Source organism: Bos indicus x Bos taurus, chromosome 6 (genome assembly GCF_003369695.1).
Source record: "Bos indicus x Bos taurus breed Angus x Brahman F1 hybrid chromosome 6, Bos_hybrid_MaternalHap_v2.0, whole genome shotgun sequence".
Lineage (NCBI taxonomy): Eukaryota > Metazoa > Chordata > Mammalia > Artiodactyla > Bovidae > Bos > Bos indicus x Bos taurus.
In genome coordinates, this window is record NC_040081.1 from 18,432,140 (window position 1) to 18,458,923 (window position 26,784).

A 26,784-nucleotide genomic window follows, 5' to 3' on the forward strand; every position below is an offset into this window, starting at 1 on the left:
AGAGTTTCAGAAAAACATCTATTTCTGCTTTATTGACTATGCCACAGCCTTTGACTGTGTGGATCACAATAAACTGTGGAAGATTCTGAAAGAGATGGGAATACCAGACCACCTGACCTGCCTCTTGAGAAATTTGTATGCAGGTCAGGAAGCAACAGTTAGAACTGGACATGGAACAACTGACTGGTTCCAAATAGGAAAAGGAGTTCATCAAGGCTGTATATTGTCACCCTGTTTATTTAACTTCTATGCAGAGTACATCATGAGAAACGCTGGACTGGAAGAAACACAAGCTGGAATCAAGATTGCCGGGAGAAATATCAATAACCTCAGATATGCAGATGACACCACCCTTATGGCAGAAAGTGAAGAGGAACTCAAAAGCCTCTTGATGAAAGTGAAAGTGGAGAGTGAAAAAGTTGGCTTAAAGCTCAACATTCAGAAAACGAAGATCATGGCATCTGGTCCCACCACTTCATGGGAAATAGATGGGGAAACAGTGGAAACAGTGTCAGACTTTATTTTTCTGGGCTCCAAAATCACTACAGATGGTGACTGCAGCCATGAAATTAAAAGATGCTTACTCCTTGGAAGGAAAGTTATGACCAACCTAGATAGCATATTCAAAAGCAGAGACATTACTTTGCCAACAAAGGTTCATCTAGTCAAGGCTATGGTTTTTCCTGTGGTCATGTATGGATGTGAGAGTTGGACTGTGAAGAAGGCTGAGTGCCAAAGAATTGATGCTTTTGAACTGTGGTGTTGGAGAAGACTCTTGAGAGTCCCTTGGACTGCAAGGAGTTCCAACCAGTCCATTCTGAAGGAGATCAGCCCTGGGATTTCTTTGGAAGGAATGACGCTAAAGCTGAAACTGCAGTACTTTGGCCACCTCATGCGAAGAGTTGACTCATTGGAAAAGACTCTGATGCTGGGAGGGATTGGGGGCAGGAGGAGAAGGGGACGACAGAGGATGAGATGGCTGGATGGCATCACTGACTCGATGAACATGAATCTGAGTGAACTCCGGGAGTTGGTGTGGACAGGGAGGCCTGGCATGCTGCGATTCATGGGATCGCAAGAGTCGGACACGACTGAGTGACTGATCTGATCTGATTATTCGATTGTATATATGTGCCACACCTTTATCCATTCCTCCGTTTATGGACGTTTAGGTAGTTTACACGTGCGGCTATTGTAAACAGTGCTTCAGTGAACGCTGGGGTGCATGTGTCTTTTGGAATTATAGTTTTCTCTTAGTATGTGCCCAGTACTGGGACTACTGAGTCACACAATAGACTATTTTTAGTTTTTTTTAAGGAATCTCCATATTGTTCTCCATAGTAGAGAACAATAATACATCCCCACTAACAGTGCAAGAGGATTCCATTTTCTTAAGACCCTCTCTAGCATTTATTATTTCTAGATTTTGTGATGATGGCCATTCTGACCAGTGTGAAGTAACATGTCATTGTAGTTTTTTTTTTTTTTTTTTTTTGCTTACCAGTTGCTTTCTTTTTACATTTTATTTTTAAACTTTACATAATTGTATTAGATTCATTTAACAATTAGTCATACTGTGCATCTTTTTATGTGTTTGTTGGCCATTTAGGGATATAATGTAAAGGGCTGAGGATAGCACTTGAAAATGTGAATCTGAGGCTCAACATGAAATATCTGCAGACAAATTGCTAGCTGGAAAATTACTTTTCAATTGATTTTCTTTTTATAAACACATATGAGGTTCTTAGTTAAAAAGTTATAGGTTACAAATAATTTATGTAGGACTTAGCTGATTTTTAAAAAATCTATTTCAAAATATATACAAAACCATCTCTTGATTTTCAAAATACTTCTTTTTAACGTCTTCTTATGGGTACTTATGTGAGCACTCAGTGGTACAAATTTCAAACCACTATTGCAACAATATCTCATTCATTAATTCATTACCAGACAAAATGCAGAAAACTAACTTACTTCATTATGTGTCCATGGGGAAATATAATTTCCATGATCAAAGATCATAAAAAAGGCAAAAGAATAACTTAACAGAACAGGATCTATAAACAACACAGTAGAAATAAGCATGAGGTGTTAGCAGAAGGCCGGTTAAACTGGATATCCAAATTAGCTGGGGGGTGAGAAGCCAGGCCAAAAATTTTCCCCAAAATGAAGTTCAGTTCAGTTTAGTCACTCAGTCATGTCCGACACTTTGTGACCCCATGCACCGCAGCACACCAGGCCTCCCTGTCCATCACCAACTCCTGGAGTTCACTCAGACTCACGTCCATCGAGTCAGTGATGCCAGCCAGCCACCTCATCCTCTGTTGTCCCCTTCTCCTCCTGCCCTCAATCTTTCCCAGTATCAGGGTCTTTTCAAATGAGTCAGCTCTTCGCATCAGGTGGTCAAAGTATTGGAGTTTCAGCTTCAACATCAGTCCTCCCAATGAACACCCAGGACTGATCTCCTTTAGGACGGGACTGGTTGGATCTCCTTGCAGTCCAAGGGACTCTCAAGAGTCTTCTCCAACACCACAGTTCAAAAGCATCAATTCTTCGGCACTCAACTTTCTTCACAGTCCAACTCTCACATCCATACATGGCCACTGGAAAAACCATAGCCTTGACTAGATGGACGTTTGTGACAAAGTAATGTCTCTGCTTTTTAATATAATGTCTAGGTTGGTCTTAACTTTCCTTCCAAAGAGTAAGCGTCTTTTAATTTCATGGCTGCAGTCACCATCTGCAGTGATTTTGGAGCCCAGAAAAATAAAGTCAGCTTCTGTTTCCATTGTTTCCCCATCTATTTGCCATGAAGTGATGGGAGCAGATGCCATGGTCTTAGTTTTCTGAATGTTGAGCTTTAAGCCAACTTTTTAACTCTCCTCTTTCACTTTCATCAAGAGGCTTTTTAGTTCCTCTTCACTTTCTGCCGTAAGGGTGGTGTCATCTGCATATCTGAGGTTATTGATATTTTTTCCCAGAAATCTTGATTCCAGCCTGTGCTTCCTCCAGCCCAGCATTTCTCATGATGTACTCTGCATGTAAGTTAAATAAGCAGGGTGACAATATATAGCCTTGACATACTGCTTTTCCTGTTTGGAACCAGTCTGTTGTTCCATGTCCAGTTCTAACTGTTGCTTCCTGACCTGCATATAGGTTTCTCAAGAGGCAGGTTAGGTGGTCTGGCATTCCCATCTCTTTCAGAATTTTCCACAGTTTATTGTGATCCACACAGTCAAAGGCTTTGGCATAGTCAATAAAGCAGAAACAGATGTTTTTCTGGATCTCTCTTGCTTTTTCGATGATCCAGCATATGTTGGCAATTTGATCTCTGGTTCCTCTGCCTTTTCTAAAACCAGCTTGAACATCAGGAAGTTCATGGTTCACATATTGCTGAAGCCTGGCTTGGAGAATTTTGAGCATTACTTTACTAGCATGTGAGATGAGTGCAATTGTGCGGTAGTTTGAGCATTCTTTGGCATTGCCTTTCTTTGGGATTAGAATGAAAACTGACCTTTTCCAGTCCTGTGGCCACTGATGAATTTTCCAAATTTGCTGTGATACTGAGTGCAGCACTTTCTGGATATCATCTTTGAATGAGTTGGAATTATTCTGATGATGAAGTGAGTGGAGGAAAGGTAGTCACACAGCAGAGGAAAAACGTCTGCTAATGCATAGACATGGGGGTGTGTGGCTAAGGGATGGGCAAGCAGCCCCTTATTTCTGGCATATATTATATAGTATAGGGGGTAAATAGGGATCAGAATGCCATGCTAAGAAGAGAAATATTTTCTGCTCGTCTTTATTGAAACAAAATCGCCTGGTTTGGGTAAACCAGGCAAACCAAAGTAAATGGGATAGATTTCAGATAGCATCTCAAACATAATGCCAGCAATACTTTACCGTTGGATATGAGCAGGGAAAAAATCTGAAAAAAAAAAAAAAGTGTAAGATTTCAGATTGACCCTAGCAAAGTTGTATCAAAAACTCTATTAGCCATTTGGCTAATTAATAATTTTGTTTGATTTGTTTGTCTAGACTTCCTTCTGACCGAAACAGCACTTGAGGAGTTGTGCTGAGGCAGTACATTATCTACCCCAATCTCTGGGGTGATCCTGCACTCCACTTCTCTTTCACACTCTCCCTCCTCCAGCTCACATGTTAAAGCCCCATAGTTGCTGAAAATCCTGCTGGAATGTGATGCCAGACACAGAGGTGTTAAAAGAGTCCGGTGCCAGCACATCTGGGGATCCTTAGTAATGAACACGGGCCGACAAAAGAAGCAGCAGAAATACATAGGAGCCTACTCTTTGCACAGTTTGCACAGTTTAGAAAAACCAATAGGATGAAGGGGGAACTGATCTGAGCCTGAGACGGGATTTCATTTCTTTCATCTAGTAACAAATCATCTGACCTCTCCTGAACTACTGAGAAGGTCCTGGTCAGCACACCAAGTAGATGTATTGAGATGCGTGTGGTTTGGGGGATTAATGTCTTCTATGTGTTTTCTTTGAGCTTACTGACACATTGAATATGTCATCACTAAATGAACCGCATTTCTGAGGCTGAGGTTTGAACACAAAGATCACACAAACCAAAGTATCTGTCATCTGGCTCATAATTTCCTACCTTTCCCATCTCAAGAAAAGCATTTACATAGAATTTTTTGACAAGAGATTATAAGCTAATGAGTGATGTTTTGCTCTATGCCATATTGCTCACTAGAAGTAGACTGTTTATGTGTTAACCTCCTTTTTCTTCTTCTACATAATAAGAGTTTAAATTTGGTCATGAGGGTAGAAAGCTGAGAAGAACCACATGTGTATTAAAATACTGACTATTTTTTGAAGAATTTTATTAATAAACATCATGTAGTCATATAATTGCTATTATCTGACACTAAAACTCTCCCGGTTGGGGCTTTTCAATCCAATCATCTTGTGAATGTCTGAAATAGATGAGTATCATTATATATTATAATTTCATCTTACAGAAACTCAGGTAATAATTTTCCTGGATGATTTAACCATATGATTATATTAGAGTCTCTTAGACTAACTCAAACTCTAACTGAAACATTGTTTGGATCTTTGGAACCCAGAAATGATGACATGGGAGTATGTAGAGTGCTCTTTGCATGAAGAACTTCCATGTGAGATCTGCCTTACCAACTAAACATTCCAAGTTAATAAAAATGAGACAGATATGTAGCATAGATCTTTACATATTTTACAGGTTATGTATGTATCAGGTATGTAAACAACCTAAAGAAAAAAACTAGAAACTGGGAAAGAATAAGTATGGTGAAATAACTGATGCTATAACTCCTATTCCTTTCTCTTAGTAACATACAAATTTATCTCTCAGTAACTCATCCAAAGTGCAAGAGTTGAAGTCTTTATCCCATTGCACCTATAACTTGTATCTTAGTCCCTCCATAGACTCTTCACGCACTTAGTGTTTTCCTCCAAATGGCAAAGGCAGAAATACACTGAGTTACTTAGGCAGAGTTGTGAATTACCTCTTCATCTTACTCTTTTAATTAAAAGGTTTCTTAGGTTTCAATCTAATCTCTGTGGTTATTGCTATTGAGTAAATCTCTTATTCCAATATTCTGGATCATCTAGGGCCATGCTTTATCTCAAATGATTGCTTCTCCCCGTAGAATATCTAGAGGATAAAATGCTGCCTGCTTTCTGATTTATGACTCTAAATTTAAATGGTAACATTTTATATTTTTGAGAAATATTTATAAGGAGCTTCAAGTAGTTCTTTTTTTTTTCAAGTAGTTCTTTCTTAAACAGAATTTGAGTATTTTCACTACCAATGAATATTGAGTGTTATATTTTGCTGTGCTTTTTCCATCTTCCCAAGTAAAACAGCAATATTTTCAGTTTTATCAGCTTCCATCAACTGTTGCATCAAAGTCAGAATAGAATATGGCAAGTGGCTATTTGACTATTGGTCTAACCTGATTCTTAGAAGAATAAAGGAGAATCAAATGAGATTAGAGAAGCATAAAGTTTGTACATTATATATTAAATTATATGAGCCAAGACAATAAACATTAGCTCAATTAAATAATTGTTGGGACAATGGATTGTTTATATGTGAGTATGTATGTCTGTGTGTATATATATATTAAAAATTAAAACACCATCAATGCAACATTCAAATTATATTTGAATATTATATATATATTATATATATTTGCATGTATATATAATTTGAATGTTGCATTGATTGATTCTGCTAATAAGATAAACATTTATGAAACAAAAGAGAAAATTTTTAATCAAGAAACTTCAATCTGTATTCTTGATACTCTTGCAAGAAACCCTGGCTTTAGGAAATCCAAGTTCTTCCAAGCCTTCCTAATATGAAAAACATGAGGCATAAATTAGCAAGGAGTAAAAAATTTCACTTTGAATCTCATAATATTACAGTTGTTCATCAGTATTCACAGGGAATTGGTTCCAGGGACCCTCATAGTTGCCAAAATTTGAGGATGCTCAAGACCCTTAAAAGAAATGGCTTAGTTATAGTCAAGCTTCTGCTTTGGTGTGTTCTATGGGGCCTATTAACTGTAGATCTTTTAAAAATTATGTTAATATTAATACATGTACCCATCACATATTATAAAATGTTAAAAAAGCATTTATATGGAAACTAAATGTTCCTTTTTTTTTGTTCTCAACAACCCTGTCCACATTCCCACTGATAAATTTTGATGTGTGTTTCTTGAGTATATCTTCCCAAGAGAAGGCAAGAAGGCAAGGTAACTTATGTACATACACATACACACACACCTCCATAGGATTTTCATTTCTATGAAATTATGATATTATATGTGAAAATTATAAGTGAAATTATATTATATTATATATATTATATATATATATATATATTATATATATTATATATATTATATTATAAGTGAAAAATGACCCCAACTCTTGAAACATTTAAAATTCACAAGTGTTTACACTGGGGGTGCAGAAATATTTACCAACACTGACCTATTCTATCATCATAAAGACTGTTTGAAACAGCAGTTTGAAAGAATGTTTTCATATCTACCTGGACATCAATATTTGAATTTTCAATGTGCGTTTCATTAGAAAGGAAAATCTGATGCTATACAAAGAAATAGAAAATAATAATAAAATCATATGTCATCTATTTATCATACTTGATGTGGGGAGGAAGAGTACTTGTTTTGTAAAGACCAACAGGACACACGATGCAGAGAAAACTGCAAAGCCACGTGCTGTCAACCAGAACCAGGTGGACACCACATGAGGATATAAAGCCAGCCCGCCCTAAGGGGTGTGTTGACAGCTCTGAGTCTACACTGTGTTTCTCCCAAATGCACTGCTGTGTTATATGTTACTTTACTTTATCATACAGTTTTAGAAATTCTTAAGCCACCCCTAAGCACAGTGGCTACGTCCTAGCACAGAGGATAAACCTGTGTGGAAATAGTTGTTGTTGTTAGTGCGTCTCTTACTTAGATTCATGCTGATGTTAGGGAACCAATCTCTACCTTATATTCATGTCTATCTGGAACACTATGGAGTCCGTATCTCATGTAGACCAGACATTGTCAGTATAATACATGTACAAAAGCATCTGTAATTTTTGCAGCAATTCTGTAAAGCAGTGTTTCCCTATCTTACCTTAACATATAATTACCAGGACAGTATTCATTAAAAATAAAGATTCCTGGACCACATCTAGTTCTACAGAATTAGCCTCTATGGGTAGTCCGTGAAGGATAAGTTGTTTTTAAAGAAACCTAATGTGATTTTTAAGATTAGTTAAGGAAGGGGAAGGGCTCCCTGGTGGCTCAGTGGTAAAGAATCCACCTGCCAATGAAGGAGATATGGGTTTGATCCCTGGGTCAGGAAGATCCCCAGGAGAAGAAATGGTAACCCGCTGTAGTCTTCTTCCTGAAAAATTCCATGAACAGAGGAGCCTGGTGAGCTATAGTCCATGGGGTCACAAGAGACTCAGACATAACTTGGCAGCTAAACAACAAACAGGGGGAAATGCTGCTGAAGGTAGGGATTATTTCCATCTTACCAAGGAAGAAACTGAGACTCAGTTAAATAACTTGTAACAACAAATTAATTGTGAATGCATAATTCAAACTTCAGTATAACTCCAAATTTCTTCCTACCATATTACTTTGCTACAGGTCATGAGGTCAGGTAAATCTGAAAGGCTACAATGAAAATTATATATTACAGACATTTGATCCTGGATTTAAAAGAAAATGCAAAATTGTGGAATTTCTTTTGCTGTTTTGGATAGGACAGTTATATGGAACCAACTGCAGAATTACAAACGGCTTTATGATTACATATGGAGTATAAAGGGCTCTAGCCACTGCTATAAAAGCACTCTGGAAATGCTTTTTGAACAGGGATAGATGTGTTCTGCACTATATATTCCAAATGAGGGGGAAATGGCCTAAAACCAGCAAAATAAAAGCCAGGTTAACAAGATGGTTTAGATTTCTCAGGTCCTGAGACCATAAAAGAAGGGTTCCTCTTTCCATTCACCCCTGATCAACAGCAGAAAAAACACACAGTGCTGTTGAGAATGTGGTCTGTGTTGGAAGCGGGGAATTCCTTAGAATCTCTTTTCTACTTAATGCCATACAGAGAACAGGGTGAAGAACTGAAGTGGGAGAGGACCCTGCATTTATTTCACAAAATTATTGTTTCTTAGGATTTAAGTGAGGCTTTCTGAACACTGGGGAGGTTAATGAACCCTTGCCAGAAACCTAGCATTCCTAATTTATAATCCAGGAAGTATTAGTAGAAATTCTCTAAATTCTGAACTTTTATATAAAAAAAATCAAATGTCTTACAAACTTAGTCTTAAAATGAGTATGTGTAAAAGGTATCCAAAGGTTTTCCACAGTGTGCAAAGCATGATTGTTTTAGGGAATCAATTTCCAGATCTTCACCTTCCATGGTTCTTTTCCTTAAAATTGTCTGGGAAAATGCCTGTGTTTACAATAAGTCTTTTGCTATTTTATGGGGAGAAAAAAGGAAAACAGTTGAATTCAGTTCAGTCCTTTAGTCTTATCTGACATTTTGCAACCTCATGCAGCACAGCAGGGTGCCCTATCCATCACCAACTCGCAGAGCTTGCTCAAACTCATTTCTGTCAAGATGGTGATGCCAGCCAACTATCTCATCCTCTGTTGTGCCCTTCTCCCCCACCTTCTATCTTTCCCAGCATCAGGGTCTTTTCTAAGAAGTCGGTTATTCACATCAGGTGGCTAAAGTATTGGAGCTTCAGCTTTAGCATCAGTCCTTCCAATGAATATTCAGGATTGATTTCCTTTAGAATTGACTGGTTTGATCTCCTTGCAGTCCAAGGGACTCTCAAGAGTCTTCTCCAACACTACAGTTCAAAAAAATCAATTCTTCAGTGCTCAGTTTTCTTTATGGTCCAACTCTCACAACCATACATGACCACCGGAAAAACCATAGCTTTGACTAGATGGACCTTTGTCGGTAAAGTAACATCTCAGCTTTTTAATATGCTGTTTATGTTAGTCAAAGCTTTTCTTGAAGGAGCAAGCTTCTTTTCATTTCATGGCTACAATCACCATTCACAGTGATTTTGGAGCCCAAGAAAATAAAGTCTGTCACTGTTTCCATTGTTTCCCCATCCATTTGTCATGAAGTGATGGGACCGGATGCTATGATCTTAGTTTTTTGTATGTTGAGTTTTAGGCCAGCTTTTTCACTCTCCTCTTTTACTTTCATCAAGAGGCTCTTTAGTTTCTCTTCACTTTCTGCCATAAGAGTTGTGTCATCGGGATATGATATTTCTCCTGGCAGTCTTGATTCCAGCTTGTGCTTCATCCAGCCAAGCATTTCACATGATGTACTCTGCATAGAAGTTAAATAAGCAGGGTGACAATAAATGCCTTGATGTACTCCTTTCCCAGTTTGGAAGCAATCCGTCATTCCATGTTTGGATCTAACTGTTGCTTCTTGACCTGCATACAGATTTCTCAGGAGGCAGATAAGGTGGTCTGTTATTCTCATCTCTTGAAGAATTTTCCACAGTTTGTTGTGATCCACATAGGCAAAGGCTTTAGTGTAGTCAGTGAAGCAGATATTTTTCTAGAACTCTCTTGCTGTTTCTGTGATCCAATGGATGTTGGCAATTTGATCTCTGGTTCCTCTGCCTTTTCTAAATCCAGCTTGAACATCTACACATATGTGGTTCATGTACTGTTGAAGCCTCACTTGGAGAATTTTGAGCATTACATTGCTAGCGTGTGAGATGAGTGCAATTGTTTGGTAGTTTGAACATTCTTTGGCATTGCCCTTCTTTGGGATTGGAATGAAAACTGACCTTTTCCAGTCTTGTAGCCACTACTGAGTTTTCCAAATTTGCTGGCATATTGGATGCAGCACTTTCACAGCATCATCTTTCAGGATTTGAAAGAGCTCAGCTGGAATTCCATCACCTCCACTAGCTTTGTTCATAGTGATGCTTCCTAAGGCCCACTTGAATTCACTCACCAGGATGTCTGGCTCTGGGTGAGTGATTACACCATCATGGTTATCTGGGTCATTAAGATCTGTTTTGTATAGTTCTTTTATGTATTCTTGCCATCTATTCTTAATATCTTCTGCTTCTGTAAGGTCAATACTATTTCTATCCTTTATTGTGCCCATCTTTGCATGAAATGTAACCTTGGTATCTCTAATTTTCTTGAAGAGATCTCTAGTTTTTCCCATCCTATTGTTTTCCTCTATTTCTCAGCATTGATCACTGAGGAAGGCTTTCTTATCTCTTTCTATTCTTTGTAACTCTGCATTCAGATTGGTGTATCTTTCCTTTTCTTCTTTCCCTTTTGCTTCTCTTCTTTTCTAAGCTATTTGTAAGGCCTCCTCAGACAACCATTTGCCTTTTTGCATTTTTTTTCTTGGGCATGGTTTTTATCACTACCTCCTATACAATGGTATGAACCTCCTCTGTCCATAGTTCTTCAGGCACTCTGTCTATCAGACCTAATCCCTTGAATCTATTTGTCCCTTCCACTGTATAATCAAAAGGGAATTGATTTAGGTCATACCTGAATGGTCTAGTGGTTTTCCCTACTTTCGTCGGTTTAAGTCTGAATTTGGCAATAAGGTGTTCATGATCTGAGCCACAGTCAGCTCCTGGTCTTGGTTTTACTGACTGTACAGAGCTTCTCCATCTTTGGCTGCAAAAAATATAATCAATCTGATTTATGTATTGACCATCTGGTGATGTCCTTGTGTAGAGTCATCTCTTGCGTTGTTGCAAGAGAGTGTTTTCTATGATCAGTGCATTCTCTTGGCAAAATTCTGTTGGCCTTTGCCCTGCTTCATTTTGTACTCCAAGGCCAAACTTGCCTGTTAGTCTATGTATCTCTTGATTTCCTACTTTTGCATCCCAGTCCCCTATGATGAAAAGGACATTTTTTTGGTGTTAGTTCTAGAAAGTCTTGTAGGTCTTCATAGAACCATTCAGTTTCTTTGGCATTAGTGGTTGGGGCATAGACTTGGATCACTGTGATATTGAATGGTTTGCCTTGGAAACGGAGAGAGATAATTCTGTCATTTTTAGGACTGTACTGCATTTCGGACTCTTTGGTTGACTATGAAGGCTACTTCATTTCTTCTAAGGGATTCTTGCCCACAGTAATAGATATAATGGTCACCTGAATTAAATTCACCCATTCCAGTCCATTTTAGTTCACTGATCCTAAAATCAATGTTCACTCTTGCCATCTTCTGTTTGACCACTTCCAACTTACCTTGATTAATGGCCCTAATATTCCAGGTTCCTAACCAATATTGCTCTTTATAGCATCAGACTTTACTTCCATCACCAGACACATCCTCAACTGGGCGCTGTTTTTGCTTTGGCTCCATCCCTTCATTCTTTCTGGAGTTATTTCTCCACTCTTCTCCAGTAGCATACTGGGCACCTATGGACCTGGGAGTTCATCTTTCAGTGTAATATACCACCCATCAACATAAAATTGGGTTAAAGATTTACTGAGCATGGTCTAGCCCATCAGAGCAAGACCCAGATTCCCCCACAGCCAGTCCCTCCCATCAGGAAGCTTCTACAAGCCTCTTATCCTTATCCGTTAAAGGGCAGACAGAATGAAAACCACAATTACAGAAAACTAACCAATGTTAACTAATTACAGAAAATTAATCACATGGATCACAACCTTGTCTAATTCAGTGAAACTATGAGCCATGCCATGTAGGCCCACCCAAGATGGACGGGTCATGGTGGAGAGTTCTGACAAAACGTGTTCCACTGGAGAGGTGAATGGAAAACCACTTTAGTATTCTTTCATTTATAACCTCATGAACAGTATGAAAAGGCAAAACTGCCACACATTCCAAATCCTGATACACTGCATTAGTCAGAGGTAAAAAACAAACAAACAAAAAAAAACTTTTGTTGGCAAACTAAAATAGAATTCAGAATATTGGTTTAACAAAGTATCCTTAGTGATTGATCAGGACATTCTAAACACAGAAAGGCACTTTCTTTCCTTCTCTTCTCTTCTTGGATTGATCCCTTGATCACTATATATTATGTTATCCTTATCTTTTGTAACAGTCTTTACAGTCCATTTTGTCTGATATGAGTATTGCTACTCCAGCTTTCTTCTGATTCCCATTTGCATGGAATACCTTCTTCCATCCCCTCACTTTCAGTCTGTATGTGCCCCTGAGCCTGAAGTAGGTCTCGTGTAGGCAGCATATATATGAAACTTGTTTTCGTAACCAGCCAGCCAGTCTATTTCTTTTGGTTAGAGCATTTAATCCATTTATATTTAAGGTAATTATCAACATATATGTTCTTATTGCCATTTAAAAACCTGTTTTGGATTTGTTATTGTAGGTCTTTGTTCTTCCCTTCTTTTTGTGCTCTTCTTATGGTTTGATGACAATCTGATACTCTATAGAGTTGTGTTTGCATTGATTTTTCTTTTTTGTGTGTCTATCTATTGTAGTTTTTTGGTTTACAGTTCCCATGAGGTTTTGATATAGCAGTCTACACACACACACACACACACACACACACACACAGTTGTTTTAAGTTGCTGGTCTCTTAATTTCAAATGTGTTTCTCATTTCTTGCATTTGTGCTTTCCTATTCTCATGCTTGCTGATTTTGATATCATATTTGTGTGTGGGTGATTTCCTACTTTTACTGTACATTTACCAGCTTTCCCATTTGTGATTTTCATCTTTCTAGTTGTGGCCTCTTTTTTTCCCCTGCCTAGAAAAGTTCCTTTAGCTTTTGTTGTGAAGCTGATTTGGTGGTGCTGAATTCTCTTATCTGTAAAGCTTTTGATTTCTTGTCAAATCTGAGTGAGAGCCTGAATAAGAGCCTTACTTGGTATTCTTGGTTGTAGGTTTTTCTTTTTGATCAATTTACGTATCCTTCATCACTTTAAACGTCCTTATCATTCTTTTTTTTTTTTTTTTTAAGTGAGTCTTGGCTCTAGTTGCAAAGTTCTGAATATAGAACATTCAAAACTGTTGTGATGACTTGTTCATTTTAACATTTAATTGAATGTTTTGTAAGATTATCTTTCTCAAGGAAGAATATCTACTAATAAATACATTGCAATTTACTTTAGGATCAGGCTGCATTGGGCAATATTTTATTGAATCATGACAAATTACTGTGAACTTCATCTATAAAATGTTTAACATTTATATTAATAAAACAAACTTACACTGAAACATTTTACACATCAAATGCATGCGATGATGCATGTTTTTCAAAATTATTTTAGGTGCAATGATTTGCAGATCACAGAATATAGTTTTTAGTTTCTGTATTATAGTTGGGAGTTCAATAAATAAAAGCTGAATAAGTAATTATTGAATACTAAAGGAATATCCAAGCAGCTGCCTTAAGAAACTATGGTACACATCCAGAATATCATGAAATATCTGAAAATTTCCCCTCAAAGTTAATACAGCTCATTTCTCCTGGCCTTAGGTTCAGGAATCCTCAAAGATGCGGTTCAGGAATCCTCAAAGATGCATCTAGTAAACCCCTGTCCCCTAGAGGTAATTGTGGACAAAGGAAACGATCCAATTGCCTAGCCTTTGGCATGAAGTGTACAACTGCACAGATTGAGTTATATTTCCCTGCACCTCCTGCAGTTACAATGTTAGGGTATGAGTCTGAAATGACCACTTTAAAGAGTAGCATATTTTGCATGCTCATTGAAATATAGCTGTATCATGCATAATGTCATGACAAGGGAAATTAATCTTTTCCCTAAGGACTGAGAGGAAGCCAGTCTGATCTGGTTTCCCAAGCGCACTCGCCAACCCTTCGCCGTGTTCTCTTTAAGCCCTCAGACACGTTCTAGTCCCCAGCCCTTTCGGCCACCTCCCTCTGTCCACTTGCTTCAAATGTTTTTCATTCCCACAGCTGGATTGTCCCCCTTCAGGCTTTCTTCTGCCTGCCCAGCTGATGATGTTTTTCTGGCTCCAGAAAACTTCCAAGATTGTTACAAACAGTGCTTGCGGGGACAAAGGATTGTCCCGAGTAAAACAACAACAAAACTGGGACGCTCTTGCAAGAATCCGGATGGGTGGCTCGCCCACATGAAAACTTTGTGATGTTTCTCTCTTCCTTTTTTCCCCCTTTATTAAACAGGAACAATGTCACTGTTTTGAAAGCTTGGGAGTTAAACTAAGGTTTTACTTGTGGCAAAAGGTCTATAAAAAGTACTCAGTGCTGCTGAGATACCTGAAACACTTCTCATTTCATAATCACTTCACTGTTGCATTGGTTGGGGGGGGTGCTGCGGAGAAGGCTGTAAGGGATGGGCAGTAATTGAAAAGTAAAAAAAAAATATACTCGGCCCTAAATCTAAGTCTTGATTTAATAAGCCTTTTCTTTCTGCAGTTTTAAGAATAATAGGGGAAAAAAGAGGCTCAATTAGTTTAAGAAGATGCAGTAACATTTTATCTTATTCATTAGAATATTATTTATCATTATTTGCATGATGGGATTTTGCTTATAACTCTGGTTACACTGAATTTAAACAGCCATAAAACGGTTGTCAAAAAGATGGAAAGAGGAAACGCTGTTTATAGTCTTGTCAGTGTTTTCTGCCAGTATTCTGTTTTTCCAACAGCTGCAGCAGGACATGCTGTTGGTATTTGGAGGCTTCTAGAAAGAGAAGTGGCCAAGTTTATTTTCCTAATCTCTAAATTCAGCACACTGGTCACCATTCAAATACCTTTTCTATGTGTGCATTAACAGTCATTAAAAGATCAGTTGTGACACCTTACAGTGAGGTCTGCAACCCAGGGCAGGGCTCTGATCCCCAACTTTTCTGCCGCTGAGCTCATAAGACTTATTTGCAGAAGTTACTTAAGCTCTCTTCACTTCGTTGCTAAAACTGTAAAGAAAGGTTTCAGATTAGTACAGAGTAAACAGATGTTAAAAAATACCCTTTATACTAAACAAGAAATGCTCACTTCTGATGGACATTATTTTCAAGCTGTGCCCAATGTGTTCACTCTTATTTTAGTCCATGGCATCGTGCTAATGATAACTGGCACTTCTATTTATGGGAACCACCGTATTTTTAGTCTAAAAGGCGGGGGAGGTGGTTGGTCAAAACGTCTCTGCTTTTTGGCTTGATCAGGGACAGCTCTCATGCTTTCTTAATTTATGGCCTATCTTCTGCTATTATTAGGTCTCGCAAATGAATTCAGCCCCTAAGTGTGACTGAGGATAAGTCATGAATGATTTTGCATGAAGGCGCGTATTCCTGGATGCTCAGGGAACTGGAATTCTGATTCAGTTTTGGAAATATTAATACAGGATAGGCATGTATAAAGTCTCTAATTCTTTCATTTGATTTCTAGACATCCGCACAGACTGTCACTGTTGCTTATACTGTTCACTTAAAGTCAAGTGAATGAAGAGCCAAAGAAATTCACTATTAATAATTTCCATATCAGGCGAAGAGAATCAGTCTTCTTACTCATTTATAAAATAAGAACCAGAGATGCATATTATTATTTTTGTTAAATGGAAACTTAGACTGAGGTGCTCAAATGAAAAAATCATCATTAAATGGCCCCTTTGGGGGCCAAAGGAAAGGAAAGTTTTTTAATGACACTTTTTTTTTTTTAAACTTTTATTTTTCAACTTTACAATATTGTATTGCTTTTGCCATATATCAACATGAATCTGCCACAAGTATACACGTGTTCCCCATCCTGAACCCTCCTCCCTCTCCCCTCCCTGTAAGTCCCTTCAATGGGCTTGTTAATTGCCACAGGTCATCACTTCTTCAGGATTCTCCATAACTATATGAACTACGTGCTTTTCTTCTCTGTCTCTCCCTCCCTCTCTTGCCTAATATGATACCGTTTCCAGACACGTTAGAAGGGACTAATGTAGGACGGAGAAGCCTGGCATACTGCAGTCCATGGGGTCGCAAAGAGTTGGACATGACTGAGCAACGGAACCAAACTGAATGTTCAGGAAAAACTCAATAGCAAACTGTAGAACCCTCATACTTGAGTTTAAAACTCTTTCCTGAAAAATAATGCATTAGGCCAAAAACATGAGAATCCCTTTTAATCAGTCAGAGTCGTGTTTTCTCCTGGTTCTGCATTTTCTTGCTAATGGTTACATCAAGTAAACTTTATTGCTGACCAGATCCATCCTGAGGGACACTGATTTTCAGAAGACAAAGCATGTCCCCAAATATCAGTTGCTTTCCCTATAACTTGTTTCAATCAATTTTTCTCATCTATTCTTTATTTTATTCATATATAAATGCTGTTTATTGGAGCCAGGAATTCCATAAGCATACTGGAAGCTATGTAATATAACCTTGTATTTTAATAATTAAAAACTTATTTTTGTCAAAGAACTTCCCTTAATATTATGTTCTGGGATTCCATTCCAAGGACAAGTTCACATTAACAATAACCTTCCATTAAAAAAAAAAAATTTCCTGCATACTTATTCTGCCTATACCATTTCTAGTTCAATAAAAGACACACTGAAATATAATAAAACTGCCTAATATTTTTGCTCTCTCCTCTGAAAAATTGGTGAGAATTTTACTGTGATCCCATTCACAAAGTACTGTGCATACTGCTTTCTGTAACAGTGTCAAATATTTTCCATCAAGTATTTCCCACCAACTGAGAACAGGAAGATGATAATGTGCCTTCTCTAATTTTCTGCATAAATGAACTTCAACTTTTAGAAAACAAGTTGCTTTCTACCGTACAGGCTATTCTTTTAGGAATGGAATCAAGTATTTCTCTATATTCAAAATCCCTTGAAGAGTCATTGTTTGAGTTGAATTACACATGATGTTTTAGGTGGCCTGTTTACTTCCATTGAAAGAACGTGTCCTATTTTTGAGAAAAGAAAACAAACAAAACAAAGCCTTGTGATACATCAAATGTTTCTTGCAAAACTATTTGGTGAAATAAATGTAAATGAATCAGAAACATGTGAAGTGTATTTCAGTTAAACTTAATGGGTTTAAATATGAAGGCAGTAAAGTGCTCAGGGGGAAAAGAGTGTAGCAAGTCGGGAAGTGACGTTTGTTTTGTTTTCATCAGTCCTGGACTCTTGAAAAGTGGCCTGATACTCTGAATTCAAGCTCATTCAGATTCTTTCTTAAGCCTAATGATGGAGTTACAGAATGGGACAGTAATATCCAAATTAATTTTATAGTTTTATCTGGCTTCATTTCCAGTGTGCAATGCTTCAAGAACACTTTCAGTCTGAAGTTAGAGGTTTTTCTATTTTCTGTTCTCTTCTGAGGGTAAAAGTAAATTGTAATGATGTTAAAGGTTTATCTTTTTTCATCAAATAACATGTAAAGTTTCCAGAGTCACATATCAACTTCACACTTATTTCCTCTTTCTAACATGATCAGATCTGAATAGAAAACACAAGGGGTCTGAACGCATGCAAACATACGCAGGAGGAAAGCCCAGGGAGAAAAGGTGATGGAAGAAAGAGAGGGGTGAGGGGAAGGGAGAAGCAGTGCATGCAGGGTCAAGTCATCAACCTCATTTCAAAAGTAAAACATTCAAAACACACTAATTGAGAGTCACAAAAACTTTATCCCGTAGTTTTCTAGTCCTATCGTTTATGCTTGCTTAAAAACTATATTGCTTTTTAAATTTTTTTATTTTGCAATTTTAAAAATGCATTATTGTGAAAAGTAGGAAAAAAAACATACTATACCACAGCAATAAAAAAGACTTCCAAGTAAGTCTCCCTGTCAACATGCCTCAAGATGTGAGTTAGTTTGATGTGTGGTGTGATATTTCTATTTCTCAATTCTCAGTCTCTGAAAACAGGGATATTTTAAGCATTCCAGTAACTTCCTAGATACAAGGAATATATAATTGGAGTGTATATATAAATGCATTTTTTGAGACAATATATGGCATTGCTTAAGTAGCCTTCTGAATCAACAACTTGGTAGAGAAATGTAGGAACAGAAGTCCTTTCTGTGTAAGTAGCCTGTAGGGCTGTTTTGTATGTTCCAAGTCTGCTTTTTTGTTTCCTGAGAACATAACGATATAACTGGAGTTTAGCAAGCTCTGACCACTCAGAATGCTACTGCTGCTCATCACTGAATTTGGAGTGAAGATGCTGCTCCTTGAATTCTTTGTTCCCAAAGTTTCATTGCTTCAAACTCTCTGGAAGCATCTCCTTGTGTTGAACTGAGAAAACACTCTTAGAATATCTGTTCCATAAATGGGCAGGAGATGTATTTTAGCTGCTAGCACAGCCCATTGTTGCTTTATGTAACCTTCTCCTTATGCTAGTTCAGTGGGTAAAAAAAAGAGTGACTAGGCCGTTTCATTTATACCTTAAATCACTGGCAGTATAACAATTACAGCTATTTTTTGAGCCTCCAGAGTCACACTTTAGGGCTCTACTAATCAAAATAAAATCTAAATCCTAACCCCAAAGTCGTGTCATTGAAAGCATATGGATACTGTCAACTTTATCTTTGTCATCACCATCAGCAATCAATGTTTGCTGCTGCTGCTGCTAAGTCGCTTCAGTCGTGTCCGACTCTGTGCGACCCCAGAGACGGCAGCCCACCAGGCTCCCCCGTCCCTGGGATTCTCCAGGCAAAAACACTGGAGTGGGGTGCCATTGCCTTCTTCGGCAATCAATGTTTATAAAGCCCTTAATTAAGTAATTGTTACTATGTAGTACCTCTGCTTAATTAAGGGCTTTATAAACACTGATTGCCGGAGAAGGCAATGGCACCCCACTCCAGTGTTCTTGCCTGGAGAATCCCATGGACGGAGGAGCCTGGTGGGCTGCAGTCCACGGGGTCACTAAGAGTCGGACACGACTGAGTGACTTCACTTTCATTTTTCCCTTTCATGCATCGGAGAAGGAAATGGCAACCCACTCCAGTGTTCTTGCCTGGAGAATCCCAGGGACGAGGGAGCCTGGTGGGCTGCCGTCTCTGGGGTCGCACAGGGTCGGACACGACTGAAGCGACTTAGCAGCAGCAGCAGCAGTACCTCTGCTCAGAACATTATTAAATATTTCCTTTGAGGAGGGAAATATTCTGATTTTCCATCACGATTTGGTGCAATAGCTTTTTGCTTACAAGATCTAATCTTTGCTTTTGGTGTTCTTGTTCTATTTCATGACAGGCCTACCCTTGTAGCAGTGATAAGGAATGTGAAGTTGGGAGGTACTGCCACAGTCCTCATCAAGGATCGTCGGCCTGCATGGTGTGTCGAAGGAAAAAGAAGCGCTGCCATAGAGATGGCATGTGTTGTCCTGGTACCCGCTGCAATAATGGTAAAGGTCTCATTCGGTGCTGATGGGCCTCTTTCCTTTCATGTAGGAAACCTGGATACCTAGTTATACTGCCTTCTCCTTAGTCATACGTCTAAAATGTAAGGAGACTTCCAAACTGGCAGGAATGGGATCAGGGTTTAGAAATGTATAAGATTACCTTGTGTGTGTGTATTAGTCTCTCAGTTGTGTCTGACTTTTTGCGACCCCATAGACTGGGGCCTGCCAGGCTCCTCTGTCCATGGTATTTCCCAGACAAGAATACTGGAGTGGGTAGGCATTCCCTTCTCCAGGGCATCTTCCTGACCCAGGGATCAAACCTTTGTGTCCTGCATTGCAGGTGAGTGCTTTACTGTCCCTCTCAAATCTTGGTTTTCCTGGGCTCTGATCACCTGCTGTAATTTATAATCTATGCTGACCTGGGATGTGCCATGTTGAAATGTTGCATATAAATAGCTAGATGTTATATTCCACTGAACACTTAAGTGGATATGTGCAAAGGAACCAAAGATAGAAACCTGTGATTCATCAGTACACTTGTGAGTTTGTTTTCATTTTCATACCAATTTCATAGCTTGATTCTCACACGCAAAGTGTCCTTTTTTGAAAGCCCCACACTGTGGCACACACAAATGCTGACAGAGTGATTGTTTCCTCTGAAAGGAAACACAGAAGTCTATTACTCGGCCTTCAGCCAATCTCAATGACCTTATGGGCAGACAGTTCAGCATTGATGATGAAATGAAGAACCTCCAACACATGGTAAACAATTAAATACTTACAGAACATGATCAGGAACACAATTAGTCATGCAAAACATCATAATCAGGCTCATATTCCTACACTTGTTCCTGACCTGTGGGCCTGGTCCTACTGAGAGTACCCTGGACAAGAAGCGAAGGGAAGAAGACCTCACCCCATTAGAGATGTTTACAGTGTAGATGGGGATTTTATTTTTGATTAAAAAAGGAACCTTGATCCTGAACACAGATGTCTGATCAGACAGTTTTAAGCTACTAAGATTTGATAATACTTCACGCTGTCACTATTCTAAACTCTTCCTGTGTATTCACAGTAACTTTATGAAAGGAATTCTGTTTTTATCCCTATTTTTGCCCAAGGTCACTTGGTCATGAGACTGACAAGACTGAAATCAAGAAAGCCTGGCTTAGGTCCAAACTATTGAGATCTCAAGTCTAGATAGATGATAGATACATGGCCTCATACTTCACGTCAGGAGAATACTTGGATAAAAAACACACTTTACAGAACTGAACAAGTCTAACTAATTATCTGACCATCTCCAGGCATCTGCATCCCAGTCACTGAGAGCATCTTAACCCCTCATATCCCAGCTCTGGACAGCACTCGGCACAGAGATCGGAACCACGGCCATCACTCGAACCACGACCTGGGATGGCAGAACCTGGGAAGACCTCACACTAAGCTGTCACATATAAAAGGTGGGGATAGCTGGAGCTCCAGAGAAATGTAGATAATTAATTCCATTGCTTCTGAGTGCAATTTGAAAAAAAATAATGGGAAGTTACTGTAATAGTAAGATTTTAACTGAATTTCTTCTCAATTTTGAGGATGCTAGAGGTTTCTCAGAGATCTTAAATTGTGAGAAATACATATGACAAGAATTGTATTCTAATTAACCATGCCATCTTCTAAATAGTTCAGCCTTTTTACAGGATATTTAGAACAAATCTTTTACACAAACATTTCTCTTCCATAATCAAGAATAAAGCATTGCAAAACATAAATGGGAAAATGTTTGCTGCTATAGATTAAATTACTAAGATTTAGAGTCCTTTTCTCACCTTTGCAGATTCAGAAATTTTATTTCACTAAACAACCAGGTAATATACTATGCATAAACCAATTTTCCAAAAATAATTCATTTCTAGAGGGATTACGTATGCCCATAAAAATTCCCTTCCTTGTGTCACAATATTTGGTAAGCCTAATCACTAATAGTAAAATTTTGAAAAGTAGAAATACCTATATTTTTAAAGGAGGCTTTTGCGAGTGTATTCTGTGGAACACTGTTCTTTCAAGACATTATATGACTAAAAGAGCCCGTGTGTTCAAGAGTTTTGTAATAGTGTATCTGCCCATTTTTGGAACTTTAAAATAAACATTGATAAATTGACGGCTCTGAGAAGTTCAGCAATGAGGAAAATAGGTTAACTTTTTCAGACACTGTATTTCCCTAGTTTACTTAACCATAAAACCTTTTCCCCATATTTTTACCTTCTGTGGATCTAGTATCCTACAAAATATCTGACCTGTTAGTCCAACCTGAAATACTGATGATTCTATCAATAGGGTTAAAGTAACTGACAGTTCCTCTTCAACCAGCCCCCGTCTACACTTTCTGAAGGCCTAGCCCTTTTCCCACATCTATTTCTATCCCACTGAAATCACATGCATTTGTTAGTACATGCATGCTTAGTCACTCAGTTGTGTCCTACTCTGTGACCCCATGGACTTGTAGCCCACCAGGCTCCTCTTTCCATGGGATTTCCAAGGCAAGAGTACTGGAGTGGGTGGCCATTTCTTTCTCCAGGGGATCTTTCTGACTCAGGATCAAAGTCGCACCTCCTCTGTCTCCTGCATTGCTGGCAGATTCTTTACCCGCTGAACTGTCTGAAAAGTTTTTAGTACATGAGTGTCCATCTTTATTCTGACAGATATCTGTGTTACAGTACAGTTTCTAATTTATTAATCACTATTAGCTAATTATATGTATAATTTCCTGATGGCAGCTAGCAAGAAATGTTGATGGCTAGTGAGTTGTGCCCACATTCACACAGTGGGACTGGTGACATCCAGGATGGCAGCTAACCTTTTAGACCAGGCTTGGCACACTACGGCCCGTGAGCCAAGTCTGTCCTGCTGCCAGTTTTTGTAAATAATGTTTTATCGTAACACAGGCCTGCCCATTCACTTAGGAATCATCTGTGGCTGCTTTTGTGATATGAAAGCAGAATGAAGAGCTGTGTCACAGATCACATGGCCTAAAAAGTCAGAAGTATTTACAATCTGGGAGATGACAAAGCAGCTTGTGGGCTACACATCAACCCCACTGTGACATGTGGGTGCTCTCTGCTGACTTCATCCTTTTACTGAATTGAATCCCCAGATCTGTGCTCCTATGATTTTTTTTTATGGGTTCTTGGTTGACCCTGGGGCTGTTTGCCCTTGCTCTGCTCCACTCTGTATCATAGCTTTTCACAGACTTCATTGCCTAGACTCCCTGTCAGGTGGCTTCCAGCTGCATGGGTTTGGCTGTGGTGAGAGATTGAGAGGCAGAGGAAGGGAACGGCCAATGGATTCGCTCTGCCTCTGGGAGTGTTTCTGGCAGAGCTGCGCCTCCTCAGGGTCTCAGCTCCTGCCGGGATTCCAGTCCCCTGCCCTTGCGCCATTCTGACGTCACCAGCTTCTCCGGATCCTCCAGCCTAAATGTGGTGGTGGTTTCCTGCGGTGCTGCTCTACGTTCTCTGGTGCTTCTTAGCCTCATAACTCACTGCCTGTGTGACCCATTCTCTGCATTAAATATCTTCTCTCTTGAATACTCAGGTTCTGTTTTCCTGGCTAGATTTTAACTGATACCTGGCCTTAGGAGGTACAGACAACTTCAGCCTTCTTGACTCAGTTTGTTTACTTTTTCCAAGAAGGTATCAAATTAAATAGAAGGCATTTCTTTTTACTTATTGTCATTCAGTTAAGTAAACAACAATACAAAACAGAAATATCTAAGTAAGTTCACACCATACCAAAGTGAAGAGAAGATGCAGCCCCATCCTAGCTATTCGTTAAACTTAATATTCAGACAGCAAACAACAGAAAGAGATGAAAGTTGGTTCACATGATTAGAGGGAAAGTCAATTGATATGACTGTAAGACATCACGGAAGATAGGAAGATAGTATGAGTACAAATATTTTAGGTGCTTCTGTTTGCAGAATAGATTTTTCTCCTACAGTGTCATGGTAAAATCTTTTGGTTATCATTTCTTTAGGACATGAAGGAGATCCCTGTCTACGATCATTAGACTGCACTGAAGGGTTTTGCTGTGCTCGTCACTTCTGGACCAAAATCTGCAAACCCGTGCTCCATCAGGGGGAAGTCTGTACCAAGCAGCGCAAGAAGGGCTCACACGGGCTGGAAATCTTCCAGCGGTGTGACTGTGCAAAAGGCCTATCTTGTAAAGTATGGAAAGATGCCACCTACTCCTCCAAAGCCAGACTGCACGTCTGTCAGAAAATATGACCACCTCTGAGGACAAGCATCAGGAGCAGACTGTGAATCCATGTATTTAATGCATTATAGCATGGTGGAGAGTAGGATTTGGGTTTCAGAAGACGGGGTAAAATGAGGAATATGATAAGAACATAGATCAAAGAAAAAGGAAATGGAAGATCAGAAAGGGTGACAAGTGTGGTTAGTGTGTTTTCCATCATGCAACTTTTTTATGTAAATAATGTACACATTTGTGAAGATGCCATGACTAAAAAAATAAATAAATAAAAGGCACACAGAGGGATTACTGATGAATACCATGTGACTTTCCAGGTGTTTAGGTTGTGCTGGAGGATAAATGTCTTTCACAGTGGTGATTGCCTATAAAAAATAACCATAAAGCCTTATTTCTATTTAAACAAAGATCTCCCCATATACCCTGGCATACAGCAGGCTCTAAAACATGAAAAGAGGAATCATGTAATGGGAAATAAAAGCGTGGAGCACAGAGAATCTGCAACATAGATTCACCTTTTAGTTTGGAACACTACTTCTTACTGCTCAATTAAAGACCTTGGTAGGAAAAAAGTAGTCAATATTTTCCAAATAATTTCAAAATAATCACAGGTCTTTAAGTCCTTCAGGAAAAAAAAAAAAATCTTTGTTTTTCCTTAAGCTGCTTATTCATATTTTTGAAAAGTTTAATTTCAGCTACAATTAATAAGAACCAGTAGAATAAGACCAAAATAATCCATTCAGATTTCTAGAGGATATAAATTGCATCTCTTGATTATGCATTATTCTTACTCATTTTATTCTCCAAATTACACGCATTGTGAATAACACAGAGCAGAATTTTCAGGTTGTAAAAATTTTAAGATGCCCAAAGTAAAAGTTACTAGATCATATTATTCAAAGCTTTGGCATTCCCTATGTTAGATAGAACTAGACATTTACTCTTCACATACTCTGCAGTATAGTAAAAATGATAAAAGAAACGAGATATATCTGTTCTGCACTGAAGCACAGCAAGGAAATGGGGAAAACTTTGTCAACTGTCCAGTTTTGGCAACACATGGATCATGTGTTTGAAGCACAAGCTGACTTTTCATATGTGAAGCCCAAGGCTGCACAACATACATGGAAATTGTCCATGGGATTTGCTATCATAATATTTACTACGCAGATAAGTTCAGTGTGAGGTAACTACTTGACCGCAAAATATTCTTTTATATTTCTGAGGTCATACAATCACCTTATTTTGAAGAGGTCTCATTAAATGGACTCCAAGACAGTTAGGATAGTAAGATTCCATTGCTCTTGGTAAGCTGCTTTCTAACTGGCTGACGGCACCATCTGACTTTTTTCAGCATCAACTCTTTCTGTAACAGCTGTGTTTTTTTGTTTTTTTGTTTTTGCCAAAGATACAGTTTCTGTCTTCTACAGCCACTGAGATTAAAAATTATAAATGGAGTAACTTGTAAAATCTACATTTTGCTAATCTATAGAAACCACAGGTTCTAAATTTTTACATCCATTTTATTACTTTTTACTTTATTCAGTTCTATTCAGTTCTAAATATTATGTCTAGAGATTAAAACCAAAAAGTTATCTTATACTTTTTACTTTGGACCTTTTCTTTTACAGACTATAAATCACTCCCTAGTTTTCATTTACTTAAAGCTCATTTGCAGTCTCAAATTCAAGTTCTCCCAATAGAAACTGAACCTGAGCCTGCATGTCTATTAAGAATTTCACCTTCCCACATAGGTTCACTAATATGATTAAGATTTCCATTTTCCCCCCACATGTCTGTTAAAACAAAAATTAAGAACCAAAGTCTGTACAAACAGGTTTCTATAAGCTTAGCAACGTGAAAATGGAACATTTCAGGGAAACATTTCCTATACAACAATTACAATTAAAATCTGGTTTCTGCATTATTTCCCTTATGTACATCCCTTCAAAAATTATTATTTGAAGTAATTTATTTACAGGAAATGTTAATGAGATGTATTTTCTTATAGAGATATTTCTTACAGAAAGCTTTGTAGCAGAATATATTTGCAGCTATTGACATTGTAATTTAGGGGAAATGTATAATAAGATAAAATATATTAAATTTTTTGCCTTCAAAAATGGAATTCAAATTTCCTTGTGTTTTGCTTTGGGAAAAACTTTTAAGAAGCACAGATTTTCAGAGTTCAACTGAACAGATGGGTCTGATTTTGCAGTCTTAGCAGATATCCTTTGGATGACATCACCATGAGATGATCCAAGGCAGTTTATGGTTAGGTGCTTATTTCATGGTGGGACAGCTGTAATTGTCTAGAGATCTCTTCAAGAAAATTAGAGATACCAAGGGAACATTTCATGCAAAGATGGGCACAATAAAGGACAGAAACTGTATGGACCTAACAGAAGCAGAAAACATTAAGAAGAAGTGGCAAGAATACACAGAAGAACTATATACAAAAGAGAGTCACTAAGAAATGACTCAGAAAACCATGATGGTGTGATCACTCACCTGGAGTCAGACATCCTGGAGTGTGAAGTCAAGTGCGCCTCAGGAAGCATCACTATGAGCAAAGCTAGTGGAGGTGATGGAATTCCAGCTAAGCTATTTCAAATCCTATAACATGATGCT

The 26,784-nt window shown here is 38.4% G+C and overlaps 1 protein-coding gene across 1 annotated transcript in view; it reads left to right on the plus strand.

The window, feature by feature from the left end:
* The window catches only part of DKK2 (dickkopf WNT signaling pathway inhibitor 2), a 130,696-nt gene extending 104,415 nt beyond the window's left edge, over positions 1-26,281 (plus strand). Inside the window, exons 2-4 of the mRNA XM_027543888.1 lie at positions 19,740-19,890; positions 21,195-21,350; positions 23,917-26,281. Coding sequence (XP_027399689.1) covers positions 19,740-19,890; positions 21,195-21,350; positions 23,917-24,167 — 558 coding nt within the window. The 3' untranslated portion in view covers positions 24,168-26,281. The remainder of the gene's footprint in view (positions 1-19,739; positions 19,891-21,194; positions 21,351-23,916) is intronic.
* Positions 26,282-26,784: the final 503 nt, after the last annotated feature.